The 16,466-nt window shown below is 51.4% G+C and overlaps 1 protein-coding gene across 3 annotated transcripts; it reads left to right on the forward strand.

The window, feature by feature from the left end:
* The first annotated feature begins 556 nt into the window (after nt 1–556).
* Nucleotides 557–16,229, forward strand: CUNH20orf27 (chromosome unknown C20orf27 homolog). 3 transcript variants are annotated; one of them, XM_041670487.1, is made up of 6 exons: nt 557–633; nt 8,222–8,338; nt 9,958–10,097; nt 14,210–14,348; nt 15,245–15,370; nt 15,580–16,229. In XM_041670487.1, exons 2-6 carry the CDS (start codon nt 8,320–8,322, stop codon nt 15,678–15,680), a joined length of 525 nt encoding a protein of 174 aa, XP_041526421.1. In that variant the 5' UTR covers nt 557–633; nt 8,222–8,319; the 3' UTR covers nt 15,681–16,229. The 3 variants fall into 3 exon arrangements, with proteins under 3 accessions (XP_041526421.1, XP_041526420.1, XP_041526422.1); XM_041670486.1 differs by lacking the exon at nt 557–633 and adding an exon at nt 1,829–1,955; XM_041670488.1 differs by lacking the exon at nt 557–633 and adding an exon at nt 1,829–1,955 and having other exon boundaries at nt 15,248–15,370.
* Nucleotides 16,230–16,466: the final 237 nt, after the last annotated feature.

Below are 16,466 nucleotides of genomic sequence, written 5' to 3' on the forward strand. Positions count from 1 at the left end.
GCATTCTAGCTTTGGGTAAGGCTCTGGACACAGGAATCTTACAGGCTGGGCATTTCTGATGTTGGCATACTTTCTTCTTGGTGCACAGGCCCACTGAGAAGCAATGAAGCAGTCATATAACTTCTAACTTGGTGTTCTTGTGGCATCCAAAGTTTTACTTCCAGAACCATCAGTGGCCTTTTCTGGAAGCATGCAGCATGCCCTAGTACAGGCAGCTCCATCTCACAGGTTTTCCTAGGTAGCCAAGCCGCTCAGAGTCTGGAACTGTGGGGAGCATGTCAAGAGCAGAAAACTATAGTTCTTTTTGTGTGGTGTTCCCAGAGTAAGCTGTGGGTGCCTTGCACTAGGCACAGCCGAGCACAGTAACTTGCTCATCTTACAAATCCAGGCAATACATTAAAAGGAGTTGGCAATTAGAAAATGGTCCCAGACAGTGAACGTTAGCAACTAGTCCGTGTTTCTCAGCAAGAGATGAAATTCAGGTAAAAGGTAGCAGGAGAGAAGGGGAATCACGAAACTGAAAGTCAACACAAACCTAAGCAGTAAATCCGAGAAACAGGGTTCAGAGGAAACTATGGTAAACTGATGTCTTCCCAAGAGGCAGAAACCACGACCTCAATCTGGAATGTGCGTGTGAGTATATATTGTTAGATCTGATATTTCAAAAGAAGACCGGAAATCAGAATCCTTTGTGAAGAAGTAGGACGAGGGGCAAACAGACGGGAGGAACAGTTATGAAAGCCTCTGAAGGTTATAAATCTGCAGGCTACTTTTGCTTGGTGTGGTGGCCCGCCAGACTACTTTGGACACTCTGCTGACTTGGTAAAGAGCAAATATGGAATGCACGAGCAGGCTCACGGGAAGGTGGGAGTGGGGGTTGAATAGGCTAGAATTAGAATGAAAAGTTCTCAATGTCCGCGCTGGAGGACAGCATTTTCTCAACAGTAGGGAGCGCACGTACCACCCAAAACACTGATAAAAGTTTGAGAGCGCTGCTGGAGACAGCAGGGAAGCCATGGGCCCTCTGAAACAAGGCAAGGACTCCATGAGAAAAACAGGAGTCAGGCTGAGGGACATAAAGGGACAGGGAGAGCCGGGACCTGCGGACTCTTCAAAGGCAGGGACCACCGACTATAGGAAAATCAAGCAAGCTCTCATTGGTCCAAGACCTATCTCAACTAGTTAAATTGGAAGAAAGGAACCTGTGTGTTCTGGACTGCTCCTTCGGCACTTTAAAGTCACCTGTCCTAGTCATTGTATCTAAGGGTAGAGACATTCACGCACCGACAGGTGGGCCTTTGGCAAAAATCCTAAACCTGTGCTGCGTCTCTTACCAACGTGCTCTATGTAGACGCCCACACCCTGTAGGGTGGGTCGACGCGCATCCCGCTGCCATAGCGACCGCCTCCTTGGAGACCGAGAGCAGACGCTCCTGTCCCTGGGGGCGCCCGCATAGGCTCCCTCCCCAACTCCCACGCCGCAGGCCTTCTTTGTTCTCTAGTTTATCTGGAATGGGGTGGGAAGGGAAGACACCGAAATCCCGATTCAGTCGAGTGGGAAAGATGGTTGCTTAGCTCTTAGACAAAACTGTTGTAGCTGGGAAGCCTCGCAAGGGAAGGCCGCTCTGGTCGGCTTCCACCAGTGGTTCCCAGCTGCCGCTGGCTTCACCGCCAGAGCTCGTGAGGCTAGGGTGACGCCGACTTGTGGGGCGCAGCCTCCGCGCCCACGTGACATGGAAGCTCGTTGCTTATTGGCTGCTCTCAGAGCCAGCTCATTGGTCTGAAGTGCCATAGCCCCGCCCCTCCCCGCCCCCCAAGCCAATGAAGGAGGAGAAGGCGTGGCGCGGGGCTGCTGCGGCGCGGGGCTCTGCCTCGCGCTCTAGAGTCTGGTCCGCTGCTGCTGCCGCTGTCTCCGCGGTCGTTCCTGCCCGCCTGGCCGCGGGGCTCTCCCGCAAGGTGAGATAGGCCCTCCCGGCTCCACCTAGTGCACCAGAGTCGGCCCTCGGATCTGAGATCCCCCTCTGTGCTGGAGCTGGAGGCTCTGCTTTCTAGCCTGGGGAACTCGGCAGGAGCGGGATGGGGTGGGGGATGTGGGGTCCTGGGCACAAATGACGGTTAGCTGTTGGGGTACAAGTGATATCTGAGGGCGGGGGCTTAATTGGGTCTGGCGTCCCCTTCCCACCTGGTCCCCACATCTCTGTGTGACCTTGGAAGAGTAACCACTGAGCCGCCGGTGCCTGGGCACGATCCTGAGGAGGATGTTGATATTGGGAGTTGTCGGCTCTGTAGACTCCTGCGTCAGCCTGGCGACTCAGAGCGCACGGCATTATCTCAGACAGACCGAGCCCCGGCCTATCGCTCGGTATGGGTACGTCTGAGGCCCGTCCTGCTGCTCTTGTCCCCCGAGAAGACAATCATAGTGGGTTGGGGAGTGCCACACCCACAGCGATGGCGGTACGAAAAGACACAGGGCCAGATCCATAGCCTCCCCAGAGTCTCTCAGAAATGGTTTGAATTAGGTTCTGGACCAGTGCTCTTGTTAGTGAACAGGGCTCCATTGGACAGCTTGAGTTTTTCCTCTTTAATCTTGGCGGTGTGATGCGGAGATGGGGCATTGCTCTGCACCTGGGAGTGTCGTGGGTGGGTGGGTGGGTGGTAGGTGGGAGGGAGAGCGAGAGCAACTGCCATCCCCTGGCCTCTGCGTCTCGGGTGGAACAGTCGGTCTAGAGGCCAGAGGAATCCAAACACCGTCTTCTGGCAGAGTGCAGGGGGAATGTGGGAAGAGGATGTTAGGCAGAGGAGGGCAGCACTTGTTGGTAGACAGGAGGCATGGGAACACCCTTTTTACAGGTCAACTGTTCCCTCCACTGTGTGCGACAGAAAACGGAACACCCATACTGACCTCGCATCTGTGGCTTTGGGGAAGGAGGATTCGAAGATAGGTCAAGGCTGGATTGATGGAAGATTGCTTCTACATTTGGCCTCCATGGAGGTCTCTGTCTGAGATTCCAGTGGGTGTTGTTTTTTGAGCTTTAAGGGGAGGCAGGGTAGGTGCTTCTATTGGGCTGATTGAGCTGTGACTTGGTCCCAGGATGGGTGTAAGAGAGGAAGTAGGAGGAGGAATAGAAGGTTGTTTTCTGGTCTGGGATAGAGAAAGGCCCCTGTTGAGTTGATAACCGAAGAATGGTTGAGAGAGGAGGGCTCTAAAAGGTTTGGGCTACACAGCACAGGACAAGCTGGAACTGGGCCCTGCCTCTGGATGAAGAGCTATGTGTTCAGGAGGGAGAGAGTCACAGTTCAGGAGTTCCACTTTGCCATGGATAGACCATCTTTGGTGCTTAGCTTGGGGCTTGAGCGCTAGAACAGGGCAGCCTGGAGTTGCAGCCAGGACTGGATTCAGGCAAGGCCTTTTGGTGCTAAGGACCCTGGGTTTTTCTGTAACCATCCAGCTGTTGACCCACATGCTAGTTCTTGGGAAAAGTAGCCTCAAAGCAGCCTTCCTCGGCCTAGGTTTTCTATTATTCCAGTTTCCCTAGGAGCATCCGAAAGCATCCCCCAAGGCCTCAGCTTTTTTCTTCCTCATCCTGCAACTGCCCAGGATATCACTCCTGATTTATATGTTTTTTTTATTATTTATTTATTTGTCTGTTTACGTAGAAATGTTGTCTCATCTAGCGCAGGCTGTCCTCAAAATTACTACGTAGCCAAAGATAACCTGGAACTCCTGATCTTCCTGCCTCTGCTTCCCAGGTTTGCCTGCTGCCATACCCAGTTTTCACTCCTCTCACTCCTGATTTGCTGACATTCGTCTAAGGACAGGGGCATCATCCGCTTTGCCAGATGAGGGGGCTAAAGTAGGAAAGGCTCAGCAGCCTTCTCCATAGTCTTCTGGGAACTTGGCTGCCCAGGGAATGGAAGAAGGGAAGGAAGAGATGCCCCTTTTAACCTTTCAGCTAGTTTCAGAGAAGCTGAAGTCCCTGTGGGCTGGTTTTCCGGTGCCTTTCTTCCAGTGAAGCTGCCTTTGCTCTAGGAACCAGGCCTTCAGGCCTTCGTGTTTGCAGTGGTTGGGGGTTGAGGTGGGAGAACAGGGGGTGGGGCATTTTTTCACAGTGTTTTAGGCACAGTGGCACCAAGCCCTGGATGAACAAGCCACTGCTTACCCTCTATCCAAGAAATAAAAAGGCTCATCTCTACAGCCAGTGAGGGCGGAATCTGCATTTGATCGACTGCCACCTCTGGGGGGCTGGGATCTGTGTGGTTTGGGTGACAGTGGGAATGTGGTTACTAGCACAGGTGCCGCTGGAGGTAGGGCAAGGCTTGGAGTTGTGAGGTGGCTTAGCAGTTCCCTGTGGACAGGCCTACAGTTGGGGAGGCCCAGTGGCCTCTTTTCCTGCATCTAATAAGGAGTTTGTGTGGATGAGTGTCACTCCCACGGGGCAGCCACTGGCAGGTTGTCTGTTGTGAAAGGAGGTTTGGTTTTTCCAGGCTCTTGTGGGTCCCTGCAGTTACTTGCCTTCTGGTTCCTAAGGTCACAGGCAGTTCCTGGGTGATGGCAACCGCAGGAAATGGAGCTCTTGCTTTCAGCCGTTTGCTCATCACAGGGTAGGCATGGGCAGGGAACTAACTGACTGTCGTAACCCTCCAGATGAACGGTGGAAGGAAACCTCAGTTTGGGGAGGAGGCTGTTGTCTAGAGCGAGAGTTGGCTAAGAGGTTAGAGCGAGACCTTCCTGAGAGTCACTGGCCCTGCTCACACCGTATCTGTCCTAGTGGCGTTTCTCTCAGGGTGTCATTCATTAATTCAATTAACTAGTGTAAATTGAATTCACCTTCCTTTCTGATGGATGCTGGGGACATTCGGCAAACCTACAATCGCTGCCCTTTATGGTGGGAAGATTTGAAAACCAGTGCTCAGAGATTGAGAAGGGGGAGCTGTCAGGCCTTCCCTGGCATTTGGAGTGGCGTGTGATTGCTTTCCTAAAAAGAAGATGCTGGGCTGAGCTTAGGTGTAGATGGGAGTTGGGGAATTTCTGGCTGAGAGCCTGGGCAGAGGTAGACTGGGACTACTCCAGGTCAGACTGTTTTGTTAGAAGGACTCAGGGGAGCCTTCGCTGGTCAGGTTTCACCCACATCTCTAGGAAGTGTCTTGAGATACGGGGAACTTTGCAGACACTGGACTGTGGCTGTCCCTGGGCTGCAGACATGTGTCTGGAACAACCACCTTAGGTGAGAAGGCCAGACACCCTGGTCATTTGTCATTGCCTGGAATCTACAACTGTAGGAAGTGGCTGGAAGTTAATAGGAGTCAACTCTTCTCTAAGGCTAGGCTCCCTGGAGGCAAGCTGACCACAAGCTACCCTCATCAGAGGTGAGTGGGGCATAGCTTGCCTCTCTTCGTCATTCCAGGGCCTGGGAACTAGCTTCTGTGAGGGGGGTTGATGGTGACTATTCCTGTTCTGTCCGCTTCTGCATTCCAGAGTGTGGAATCTTGGACTCCATTCATCTCTCCAGGCCTCTTCTACCAGGGCTGTCCTGAGACCCAAGCTGTGAACACCCTAGCCATGGCGGGGGTCTGGGTGGGCTTGTTTGGCAACAGACAGTGGAGAAGAAAGAAAGGCCAACTCCATTCCCAGTGATTCCCAGGACTGCGCAGTACACAGGGGACCTTGAGTTCATGCCCTGGACAGGCCCACCCATGGCTACAACGCTACCCTGTGGTTTCTCTTCAGTTTCTGGACTGTCCAAGGTCATTCCTGGGTCACTCATCTCTAAACACTTCAGTGTGCGTCTCTGAAAAATATGGACATGCATTTATGGTACAATTCCACTACCTCACCAAGTAAAATCAGCGTTTCAGACTGGCTTCAAGCTTTCTATGTAGCTGAGGCGATGGAAGGACAGCAGTGTCCTGGTTTTGAGTTGCTGTGTGGGTGCTGGGAGCTGAAGCCCTGGGCCTCTGTAAGAGCAACAAGTGCTCTTAACCCTTGTTCCAGCCCTTATGACTTTTAATTAAAGGTATGCAGTGCTGGGGCCGTGCCACATGCTAAGCAGGCACTCTACTATTGAGTTACATCTCCAGGTTCCCACTTGTTTCTCTCTCTCTCTCTCTTAATAGCATCTCGCTCTGTAGACAGGCTTGCCTCAGACTCACACCTGCCTCTGCCTTCTAAGTACTGAGATTAAAGCCATGCCGCCACCACATTCAGCTTCCCAATGTCCAGCCTCCTAGGTTTATTTCAGTTTTGACGGTATGTATGTATCTCAGTGGGGGTGTGTACTCGTGAATGTGGGTGTCAGGGGAGGCCAGAAGAGGTTTTCAGATCCCCTGGAGTTGGAGTTACTGGTAGTTGTGAACTGTCTGACATGGGTTCTAGGACTTGAACTCAGGTCCTCTACAGAAACAGTATGTTTAACCGCTGAGCCATTCAGCCCCCAAATGTCTTCCTTTAATAGGGAGTTAGAAATCCCTTCCACCATTTCTTGTAGCTAATGAGCTGAAAAGGGTCGGTTTTCTTGTAGAATTGTTCTGCCTTCTTGGTGCCTTACTGTATGTTAATCTAACACAGGATGATAGACATTTTAGATTGTGTAGGCCATATGGTCTCTGTCACAACTATTCAAGTAGTTTTGTTTTAGTGCAAAAGCTGTCACAAATGACATGCAAATGATCAAGAGAGACTGTGACCCAATGAAGCTTTCTTTGCAAACAAACAAAAGACTGTGGCCCAATTCCATATCTAGAGCAGCCTCCCTTATCCCCCCTTGCAGTTTGAAAGAAACAGGTCAGTTGTCCTGTGGCGTATCCTGCCTTCTGGATGGTCTCATTGTGTGCTCAGTTATTTCGTTTGTTCCACAATCCCATGTTCTTAGTGTTAAGAAGTTGGGCACAGAGGCTCAGTTAGGTCTTCTCTAAGCATCTTCATCAGTCATCCTTGTCAGAGATGCTGTGACACAGCAGGCACAAATGCTGTCCCATAGTGAGTGGGGGGAGATGTTCTGTCTCCGCCAATGCAATCTTGTGTCATTCTTCCTTAGGATCACTGGGTCATCTGTTACTGCCACTTGGGCATCTGTGTTCTGTCTCATGGTTCAGCATCTTGAGTGTCCTTGCCTCTGGCGGTTGTTTCTTTAGGAGTGCAGAATGACTTGGCATTTGATCCATTGTCTTAGCAGGAAGTTGCCTATAAAGAAGGCAGTTCACGTACAAGATATAGGCTGGATTATTTCTCTTTAATTGCCTGTTTCCATAGCAGAGAGTTGCGCTGCTGCCCTCAGTGGTAACACATGATTGTTTTCTACCTTTTCTGTAATCTCTTTGTGCGTGCTGGTTAATGTATTCCATCTGTACTATCAGGTGCCCTCACTATTCTTTTGATGTTTAAATGGGCTCTACCCTACCCACCAGAGGCTTCTTAAGAATTCCTTGTGGTTATTCTTTTTTATTTTATTACATTTGCTTGTATGTGTGTGTGTGTACATACTTGTACATGCACTAGCCAGCATATGTGTGCAGGCCAGAGGAGAAGTGCAGGGTTGTTTCTCTTCTGCCATGAAATTCAGGTCATCAGACTTGGCAGCAAGTGCCTTTACCTGCTGGTCCGTCTCACCAGCTCCTTGCTTTTGCACTGAGGCAGCCCTTGGGTTGCTGAGCCAGAGGCCTCCATGAGTCAGGAGGGTCTAAATATCAGGCTCAGAAAGGAGCACACCCCTCTACAGGACTCTGCTCTGTATGTGGCCCTGATGGACTCTCCGAGTAGGAATGTGAAATCATAGGAGGTTATCTCCTGTTGTTGCCCACTTCTAAGCCTACTGTTGACTGATCTGTACCCATTTGAACTGGGTGTATACCTAAATAATACAGTCTTTTGGGGTCAGCAATGCCAGAAATAGCCTCTGAAAAATTCCAATAAAGCCTCCTTTCTTTTTGAGCTGTCTTTCCTGCCAGCCTTAGGTAGGCTGGATATATGAATCCTGTGTTGGTACTTTGGCAGCTGAAGTTAGCTGGTTGAGCCTTAGTTTAGTAGAGTATCAGGCAGGGCAGGGCTGAGGTGTGTGTGTGTGTGTGTTCATACAAGTGTGCACTAGAAGGGTCATGCAGATGTCCCTGTATTTCCTGAAAGCAAGAAGGGTTTAAGTCTTTCCCAAAGGGAGCCCTCTGATCCCCACCAGCCGTGAACTGATAGGCAGTCCTGACTCCTGCTCTCCTTATTCCTCATCCCTTAGGTTCCTGCCACTGTCTCTGGAGCATGGCAGGCTGCTGAGCTTGAGTGGCAGTGTCAAGCAGGAGCTGTGTGTCTTGCCCAGTGGCAGGGAAGGTGTCCATGGCTGCAGCCAACAGAGGTAAGTGCTTTCCTGGGTCTGTAAGATTGCATGAGCTCTTGGAGTAGCCCCTGGCAGATGGAGTATTGTTGCATATTGGGCTTGTTTCAGCCCTGAATGTGGTATATCTTAGTGTTGTTCAGAATATGCCAGTGTTTTTCCTGGATCCAGGGAATCCCCCAAGCCCTAGCAGGGCCCCTTGCTTGCTCCTTGTTTGCCATTCTGTGGAAGTGTGTGCTGTTGTGTTCCCATGTGCAGCCCTTCTGTCACACTGGTAGCAGTCTTAAAGAACAGGTAGGGCTGGGTTAATGTCACAGACCTGGATCAGGACCTCAGCGTGAATCTGGAAGGCTTTAGGCAAAGGAAATCTCATAAGATTTGAGAATCAGGTTGATGGGGGTTCTACAGGGATCACGGTGGTTGTGTCCAACTGGCTCCTAGAGCTGCTAAGTATTCAAGAACATAGGCCAGTGCCAGTCTAGGTCCTCTACCAAAATGACTCTGGATCAGAGGCCTAAGACCTTCACAGAGGACTGGGGTCATGCCCTTCGTTCCCATAGGCTGAATGTCCAGGCTCTTGGCTCTCTCCCAGCCACTCAATATGTCTTAATCCCTGGCCTTTCTGGCTTTAGGACTTTCAACACATCACAGTGATAGCTAACTAACATCTCTCATCTACGCTAGCAGAGGAGGAAACTGGGATGAACTGGGAGGCTTCTCAGCTTCTTAGCTGCTAGTACCATTGATCCTGAATGGCAGCTGTAGCCTCTTCTAAATGGTCAGCTGCTTAGTTTGTTTTCAGAAGTGTAGTTTTAAATGCCTCTTTTCTCCCACTGCAAGTAGATTCCCTAGGGTTTGTTCTTATCACCATACCCCAGGTTGGTTGGGGTTATCAGGAGTCTCAGGCTGGGCCTGTCTCATACACTTACAAAGCTGGAAAGGACAGCATTGGTGGGCCTGGGGAGGTGGCTCAGCTCAGCAGTCCTCTTGCAGAGGACCTGGGTTGAGTTTCCAGCACCCACATCAGGCAGCTCAGAGCCACTTGTAAATCTAGTTCCGAGGTATCTGCTGTCTTTGTTGTTGTTTTTTTGTTTTGTTTTGTTTTTTGAGACAGGATTTCACTATGTAGTGCTGGCTGGCCTTAAACATATAAAGATTCACCTGCCTCTTCCTCCCAGTGAATTAAAGGTCTGTACCACTACACCTGGCAAGTCCAGTGCCTTCTTGCTTTGCACATTATGCACATAAACTCAGATAGACAGATGCGCGCGCACACACACACACACACACACACACACACGAACAAAAAACTGCCAGGGATGAAGAGTGTGGCATTGTGGAGGGTCCATCTCAACACTGCATGATTGTAGGGAAGGTGCCAGCCTCTTTCCCTCCAAGGAAGGGGTCATATCAGCTAGCCCTTGAATCTTATATTTATGCTGGGGAGTGCACATTTGTGAGAAGACTACACAGGGAGGTGTGTGTGGGTGGTGTCCAAGCCTCAAGATTTACAGTATCTACCTGGAAGGGTCCTCGTCAATTTATAGGTTGGGTTATGCTAAGAGCAGTCTGGGCATGGGGAGGAAACAAGGAGGTAAGGGAATCCAGCAGCCCCTGGAGCCTTCTCCTCCTCTTCCTAGGCAAGCCCAGAGTCCGAAGTATCCGCTTTGCAGCAGGCCATGATGCAGAAGGTTCCCAGAGCCATGTCCACTTTGATGAAAAGCTGCATGACTCAGTGGTCATGGTTACTCAAGAGAGTGATAACAGCTTTCTAGTCAAGGTATGTGAACTCCTTCCTTCCATCAGCCTCACTCCACCTGCATCTTTGCTGGCTTGTAGAAACTATCTTGTGCATAGAAACCCTTCCACAGCTGGACTCACAGTCACATCCTGCACATAGAACCCCTTCCACAGCTGGACTCATGGGCACATCCTGTGCATAGAACCCCTTCCACAGCTGGACTCACAGTCACATCCTGCACATAGAACCCCTTCCACAGCTGGCTTCACAGGCACATCCTGCGCATAGAACCCCTTCCACAGCTGGACTCATGGGCACATCCTGTGCATAGAACCCCTTCCACAGCTGGCTTCACGGGCACATCCTGTGCATAGAACCCCTTCCACAGCTGGACTCACAGTCACATCCTGCACATAGAACCCCTTCCACAGCTGGACTCATGGGCACATCCTGTGCATAGAACTCCTTCCACAGCTGACTCATGGGCACATCCTGTGCATAGAACCCCTTCCACAGCTGGCTTCACAGGCACATCCTGCGCATAGAACCCCTTCCACAGCTGACTCATAGGCACATCCTGCACATAGAACCCCTTCCACAACTGGACTCACGGGCACATCCTGTGCATAGAACCCCTTCCACAGCTGGACTCACGGGCACATCCTGTGCATAGAACCCCTTCCACAGCTGGACTCATGGGCACATCCTGTGCATAGAACCCCTTCCACAGCTGACTCATAGGCACATCCTGCACATAGAACCCCTTCCACAGCTGGACTCACGGGCACATCCTGTGCATAGAACCCTTTCCACAGCTGGCTTCACAGGCACATCCTGTGCATAGAACCCCTTCCACAGCTGACTCCACGGGCACATCTTTGCATCTCCTGAGCCTTGATTTCTTCATCTGTAAAATGGGAGGTGAGGGAATCAGTGAGTGGTTCAAACAAATGTCATTTGATTCAAGGCTACTTACTGTCAGTGGCCTAAGCCAGACAAGAGCCATAGAAGTCTGGTTGGAGGCTGTGGTGTCATGGGCCTGGATCAGGCCTAGGCATGCTGTCCTGGCTCTGTGGCCTTGGGCAGTTTGCCCCTATTTATCTCTTCCCTCCCTTTGTGTCTCTTTGTTTCTTACATTTATTTGTTTTGTGGGAGCATCATGCCATAGTTAGACATGGAGGTCAGGGGACAACTTGCATGAGTCTGTTCTCTCCTCCACTTTACGGGTTTCAAGACTCAAACTCTGGTCGTCATGCGTGGCTGCAAGTCTTTACTTGCTGAGCCATTGCCCCAGCTGGCTCTTCACGCCCCCACAAAGTTGGTGTGAGAATGGAAGGATGTGTGTGTGTGTGATGTCGCTAATTATGGTGATGATGAGGTGTTTTTAACTCTGCCTGGTGTGGCTCTTTGTAGTGGTTTTAATGATCTCGAATGAACCTAGGGCCTTGTACATGCCACGCACACACCACTACTGAGCTGTGCCAGCCTTGCCCTGTATCGTTGACTTACTGGAGCACGTTTATTCATAGCCACACTCCACACACCCAGCAGCATGGCCCTTCAGCTGCTTGGATGCTGTCAGGTTCCACACACACTAGGAAGGGGCAGGAAGGAATTGTGGGAGGGACACGGTTGAGGAAAATGGGGATTCAGAGGCCTTCAGGTAGGTCCATAGGGTCCCAGAGTTGGGCAGGAGTGCCCTGTGGTGAGAGGTCAGCGGGTGTCTCCATGAAGACTAACCCCACAGGCTTGCTGCCCTTCTCAGAGGGATCCCAGGTTCATATTCGTTTCGGTCCAACGCTAAAGTCTTTATGTATTCTCTCTTCTGCAGCTGATGGCTCCCAGGGAAATAAACAAAATAAAAGCACTAAAAAAATTATCAGGAAAGTTAAATGTAGCCATAGTCATAGTTACACCACCCAGAAGTGTCCCTGGTGACTATTTTAGCGCACTTTTTTCAAAGCTTGGTTTCCAAGAGCTGGTATCACAGCGGACATGGTAGTTTTTGTTTGCTTCTGTTTGCAAACTGTTTCCTGCCTGTTAGGAAATAATTTTCAATCAGATTTCACCCCCATCTGGTATTTGGCATATGTCATGGCTGCTTCTGTGTTTCTGGGTGTTCCTGTTGTTTCCATTTCTGTTATAAATGAGGTGCTGATAAGCACTGTCTTATCATCTCTGAGTATTTCCCTGGCAGATTCTGCAAGCGCCACAGCTGGGCCCCAGGTCACAGCAGACAAGTGTAGCCAGAAAGTCTTGAACATGATTACCGTGTGCGCGCCTCACTACGTGTGCCGTAGTGCACACGTAGAGGTCAGGGCACAACTTCGTGGAGTCCATTCTCTCCTTCCACCTTCATCCTGCACTGAACTCAGGGTCAAGGCCTGTGTGGCAAGTGCCTCTGTCCACTGAGTCAGCTTACCAGCTCCCAGAAAGCCTTAAAAAAACTTTTCACATTTATTTGGGGGTCTGGGGGAGGTGTGCCATAAGATACATGTGGAGGCAGAAGACAATTTGCAAGAGTCAGTTCTACCATGTGGGTTCAGATCAGTGGCAAGCACCCTTTAACCCTGTGCCAGCTCACTAGACCTGAGTTTTTTGTTTTGTTTTTGTTTTGTTTTATTTTTGGTTTTTCTAGACAGGGTTTCTCTGTGGCTTTGGAGCCTGTTCTGGAACTAGCTCTTGTAGACCAGGCTGGCCTCGAACTCACAGAGATCCGCCTGTCTCTGCCTCCTGAGTGCTGGGATTAAAGGCGTGCACCACCACTGCCTGGCTTAGACCTGAATTTTTTGAGGGCCATCCACTTGGCTTAGCAGGTCAAAGTACTTGCCCAGCCTGACTCCTAAGTTTGGTCCCTGGAACCATGGTGGAAAGTTAGCATCAACTCCTGCAAATTGTCTTCTGTTCTCCACAGCACTATAGCCTGTGTGTTAAACCCACCTTTCACCCCCAATAAATAACTGAAAAGCAAAACCCCAAATTTAAAAGAAAAATGTGTTGTTTCGTTTCGTTTTTTTTGAGACAGGGTCTCACGTACTCCAAGCTGTCCTTGAACTGGCTGTGTAGCCAAGGACGACCTTGAACTGCTGGTCCTTCTGCCCCCACCTCTAGAGTGCTGGGGTTACAGGTATGCCCCACCATGCCTGATTTAATTTGGTGCTGGGGGTCAAACCCAGGGTCATGCATGCTAGTCAGGCATTCTACCAACTGAGCTATATGCCCAGCTCTTTGCTTTGAGAGTGTAGCCGGGCTGGACTACCACTGGGAAGCTCAGACTGGCTTCAAATTTGTGGAGTCCTACTGCCTCGGCCTCTCTAGTGCTGGGAGCAGACGGGAGCTACTGTGCCTGGCTCAGGGGGCTCTTAGAATGGCAGCCGTTTCAGCTTCTGACCCTTCACACCAAAATTCCCGAGGCTTCTGTCCCAGAGGGACAGCACTGCTTGTCTAAGCGGTGTATCTAGACAACAGAAATTGCTTGGGCCACGAGCAGAGGTCACTGGTCACGTGGTACCTTTGAGTGGGCAGGTAGGCAGGCGTCCATTACCATGTGTCAGCGGACAGGATCATAGGGTCAGTGTTAATATTTGGTTTGTGACCTGCTGTAGACTCTCAGAGCTGCTTTACTGTGGGTTTTGTTTGGTTCTTGGGTTTTGCACGTGTTGAGTACATAGTCTACCACTGAGCTGTACCCAAACCCTAGTGTCCATCCCTCTAGTTCCATCCTCTTCCCAATCCCATGTTGTCAAGTAACGAAAACACCAGCATCCCTGACACTGGCTGCTGGATCTGGGCTGACAGGGGCTGGATGTTAAGCTTTCCCTCCCTGACACTGGTTTCCTCCTGTGTGCCACACGGGACCGAAGTAACCAAGAGGTCTAGGAAGGACTTCTGTAGTTCACAATGTGACCTCTAGGCAGTCACTTCCTGACTTCTATATTCTTACCTATAAAACTGACCACTGAGGCCTGTGGGGCCTCTGAGACAGATGCAGGGAATGCCTGGAGCCATGAGGGCGAAACAGCTGGAGAGTAACAAGAGCTGGGCACCCGGGGCAGCAGATGCTGGGGCCCTTCAGGAGCCTAGGCGGCATACCCTGATGCCTAGGAGAAGCTGCAGTGAAGATGGCTCTCTCCTTCCCCTTGTCACTGCAGGTTGGCTTCTTGAAGATCCAGCACAGGTATGAGATTACCTTCACTCTGCCTCCAGTGCGCAGGCTGAGCAGAGACATCCGTGAGGCCCCTGTCCACAGCTTGCACCTCAGGCTCCTCAGTGTCACTCCTGTCCCTGAAGGTAGGTCCCCTCCTGGGTTGCTAGAGGCCTGCCCTCACCCATGAGGGCTTAACGTGAGTGGCATAAAAACATGAGGTTCTCTGCCCTTTTCCCTAGTCGGGTGAATAGGCAGCTCAGCCAGTTAGGGCCATGGCACCTCCTTGAGCTTGTGGTGTCGGGGCACGGCAGTTCAAGCCCCAGGCCTCTAGTTTTGGACAGAGAAGCCCATTCTGTTAACACACACTGCAGCTTTGCACCTGCCCACTGCCTGGTGGTACCCTCAGTGGAGAGGTCCCAGAAATGGAAGCCACTGAGAGCTGTCTTCCCTCTCATCTTCCTGGGTAAAAGGCTGGAGCTGTAGGAGCTAACGCCTAGTACCTACTTTCCAGGCCTTGGGTTCTAGGCTGCTTCTCCAGCTGGCTTCTGATCCTGTCCTGCTCCTGATCCCCAACCTGGCAGAGACCAGACTGTCAGTTTCGGGGTGTGCTGCTGAGCTCCAGCCTCATTTCCGTGTCCCCACCACTGCTGCTTCCTAACGGCCTGCCCTTCAGGGAACTGGGAAAGTCCTTTCCTTTTGCCATCCCAGCTGCTGAGAGCTCACTCCTTGTTCTCTGTCACTTTCCTGCCTTCCTGTGTGGCACCAGGGGACCTTTTTCTTAGAAGGATTAACTGGACCCTGTCCTTCCACCTTCGAGCCATGAGTTCTCACGCCAGAGACACATTGACCTTATTTGAAAGAATGGGAAGTTTCTTGAAGTTCTGGGCCAGCTTTGTGGGGCTGGGTCTCTGGAGGGACCATCTGGGCCTCTTTCTGGAAGAGGCTCAGCGAGATTTACTGGGTGGGGGACTGTGAGTGCTGGGGACACTATAGAGGAGTCATGGGAGGTACCGATTTCCTGCCCTTCCCTGTCCTCCAGCAGGTTACAGCATCAAGTGTGAGTACTCAGCACACAAAGAGGGCGTCCTCAAAGAGGAGATGTTACTTGCCTGCGAAGATGACACAGGCACCTGCGTGCGTGTGATGGTGCAGGCACGGGTCATGGGTGAGTGAGAGCAGGGGAGGTCTGGCTGGGCGAAGGAGGCATAAGGCTGGCCTCAAGAGATCCTAGAAGCTGGCAGGGGGTTCTAAAATCTCCTTGGCAGGGTCCTCTTCTGGATCCCCAGCCAATGGGAGGAAGAGGCTCCTGTGGAACAAACCTTGTGTGGTACCGGGACACAACCAACACGCTAACTTATGGCCCCTGCCTTGCAGACCGGCACCATGGCACACCCATGCTACTGGATGGTGTCAAGTGTGTGGGCGCCGAGCTGGAGTACGACTCGGAACAGAGCGACTGGCATGGCTTCGACTGAGGCCTGGGCCCTGCCTGCCTGCCTGCCTGCCTGAGCCCCTGAGCCTTAAATTCCTCCTGCTTCCCGACGTGCTGCGTGATGGTGTGGCTTCCTCACCTCTCCCCTGGGTGGGCGTGGCAGGGCTAGACCTTGCTGGTGCCCCCCACTTCTGCCTTCATTCCTGCCACCATCCTGCCTCTCTTGTGGTCTCTTCTCCCACTTCCTCCTCTCCCATGTGCCTGAGTCTCCTGACTGAAGAAATGGGTTGAGTCCCAAGGAGACTCTCTGAGAGGAGGGACCTGGGGTGGGATTTACCTCTTCCACCCCAAGCCATAGGGGTTTTAGCTAGGGACTGGGAGAGAACGGAGTGGCTCTGTCTCTGTGACATTGATGCCCCAATGCTGCTGCTATTGTCGTCTCCCGTCTCCACCTCTGCTGCCCCTCCATTGTCCCTACTGCTCTTCATGTGGTGAGGAGGTACAGTTCCCAGCTCCTACCCCTCAGGTCTGTGGTACTTGGTTTTTAAATGATTGGTTGGGATAGAGACCTTAATAAACAAAAGTTCCAGTAGATACTGGTGGGGGCATTTTGTTCTCTGGGGTTGGCAGATGATCTTACCCTTCACAGATGGACCAGCTCCATCAGGAGGAAGAGGCATTGCACAACACTGTAGCACTGGCACCACAAGGGGATGGATGCCTTTTAGGCCTGGGACTCGTTGCTTAATATGGGTGGGGAGGTGCCTCCTGCCTAGCATAAAGCAGTCTTCAGGCCTCTGTGCCAGACAGGGAGAAAGCAACAGTTCCT

This window comes from Microtus oregoni, unplaced genomic scaffold, assembly GCF_018167655.1.
Source record: "Microtus oregoni isolate MIOR12 unplaced genomic scaffold, Mior012 000020F_ref0000438, whole genome shotgun sequence".
NCBI classification, from domain to species: domain Eukaryota; kingdom Metazoa; phylum Chordata; class Mammalia; order Rodentia; family Cricetidae; genus Microtus; species Microtus oregoni.

Excerpts from the sequence above, each read along its gene's own strand:
- CUNH20orf27 (XM_041670487.1), top strand. Across the intron at positions 14,349-15,244 it reads TGTCACTCCTGTCCCTGAAG|CAGGTTACAGCATCAAGTGT; the intron begins GTAGGTCCCCTC and ends CCTGTCCTCCAG. Across the intron at positions 15,371-15,579 it reads GGTGCAGGCACGGGTCATGG|ACCGGCACCATGGCACACCC; the intron begins GTGAGTGAGAGC and ends CCTGCCTTGCAG.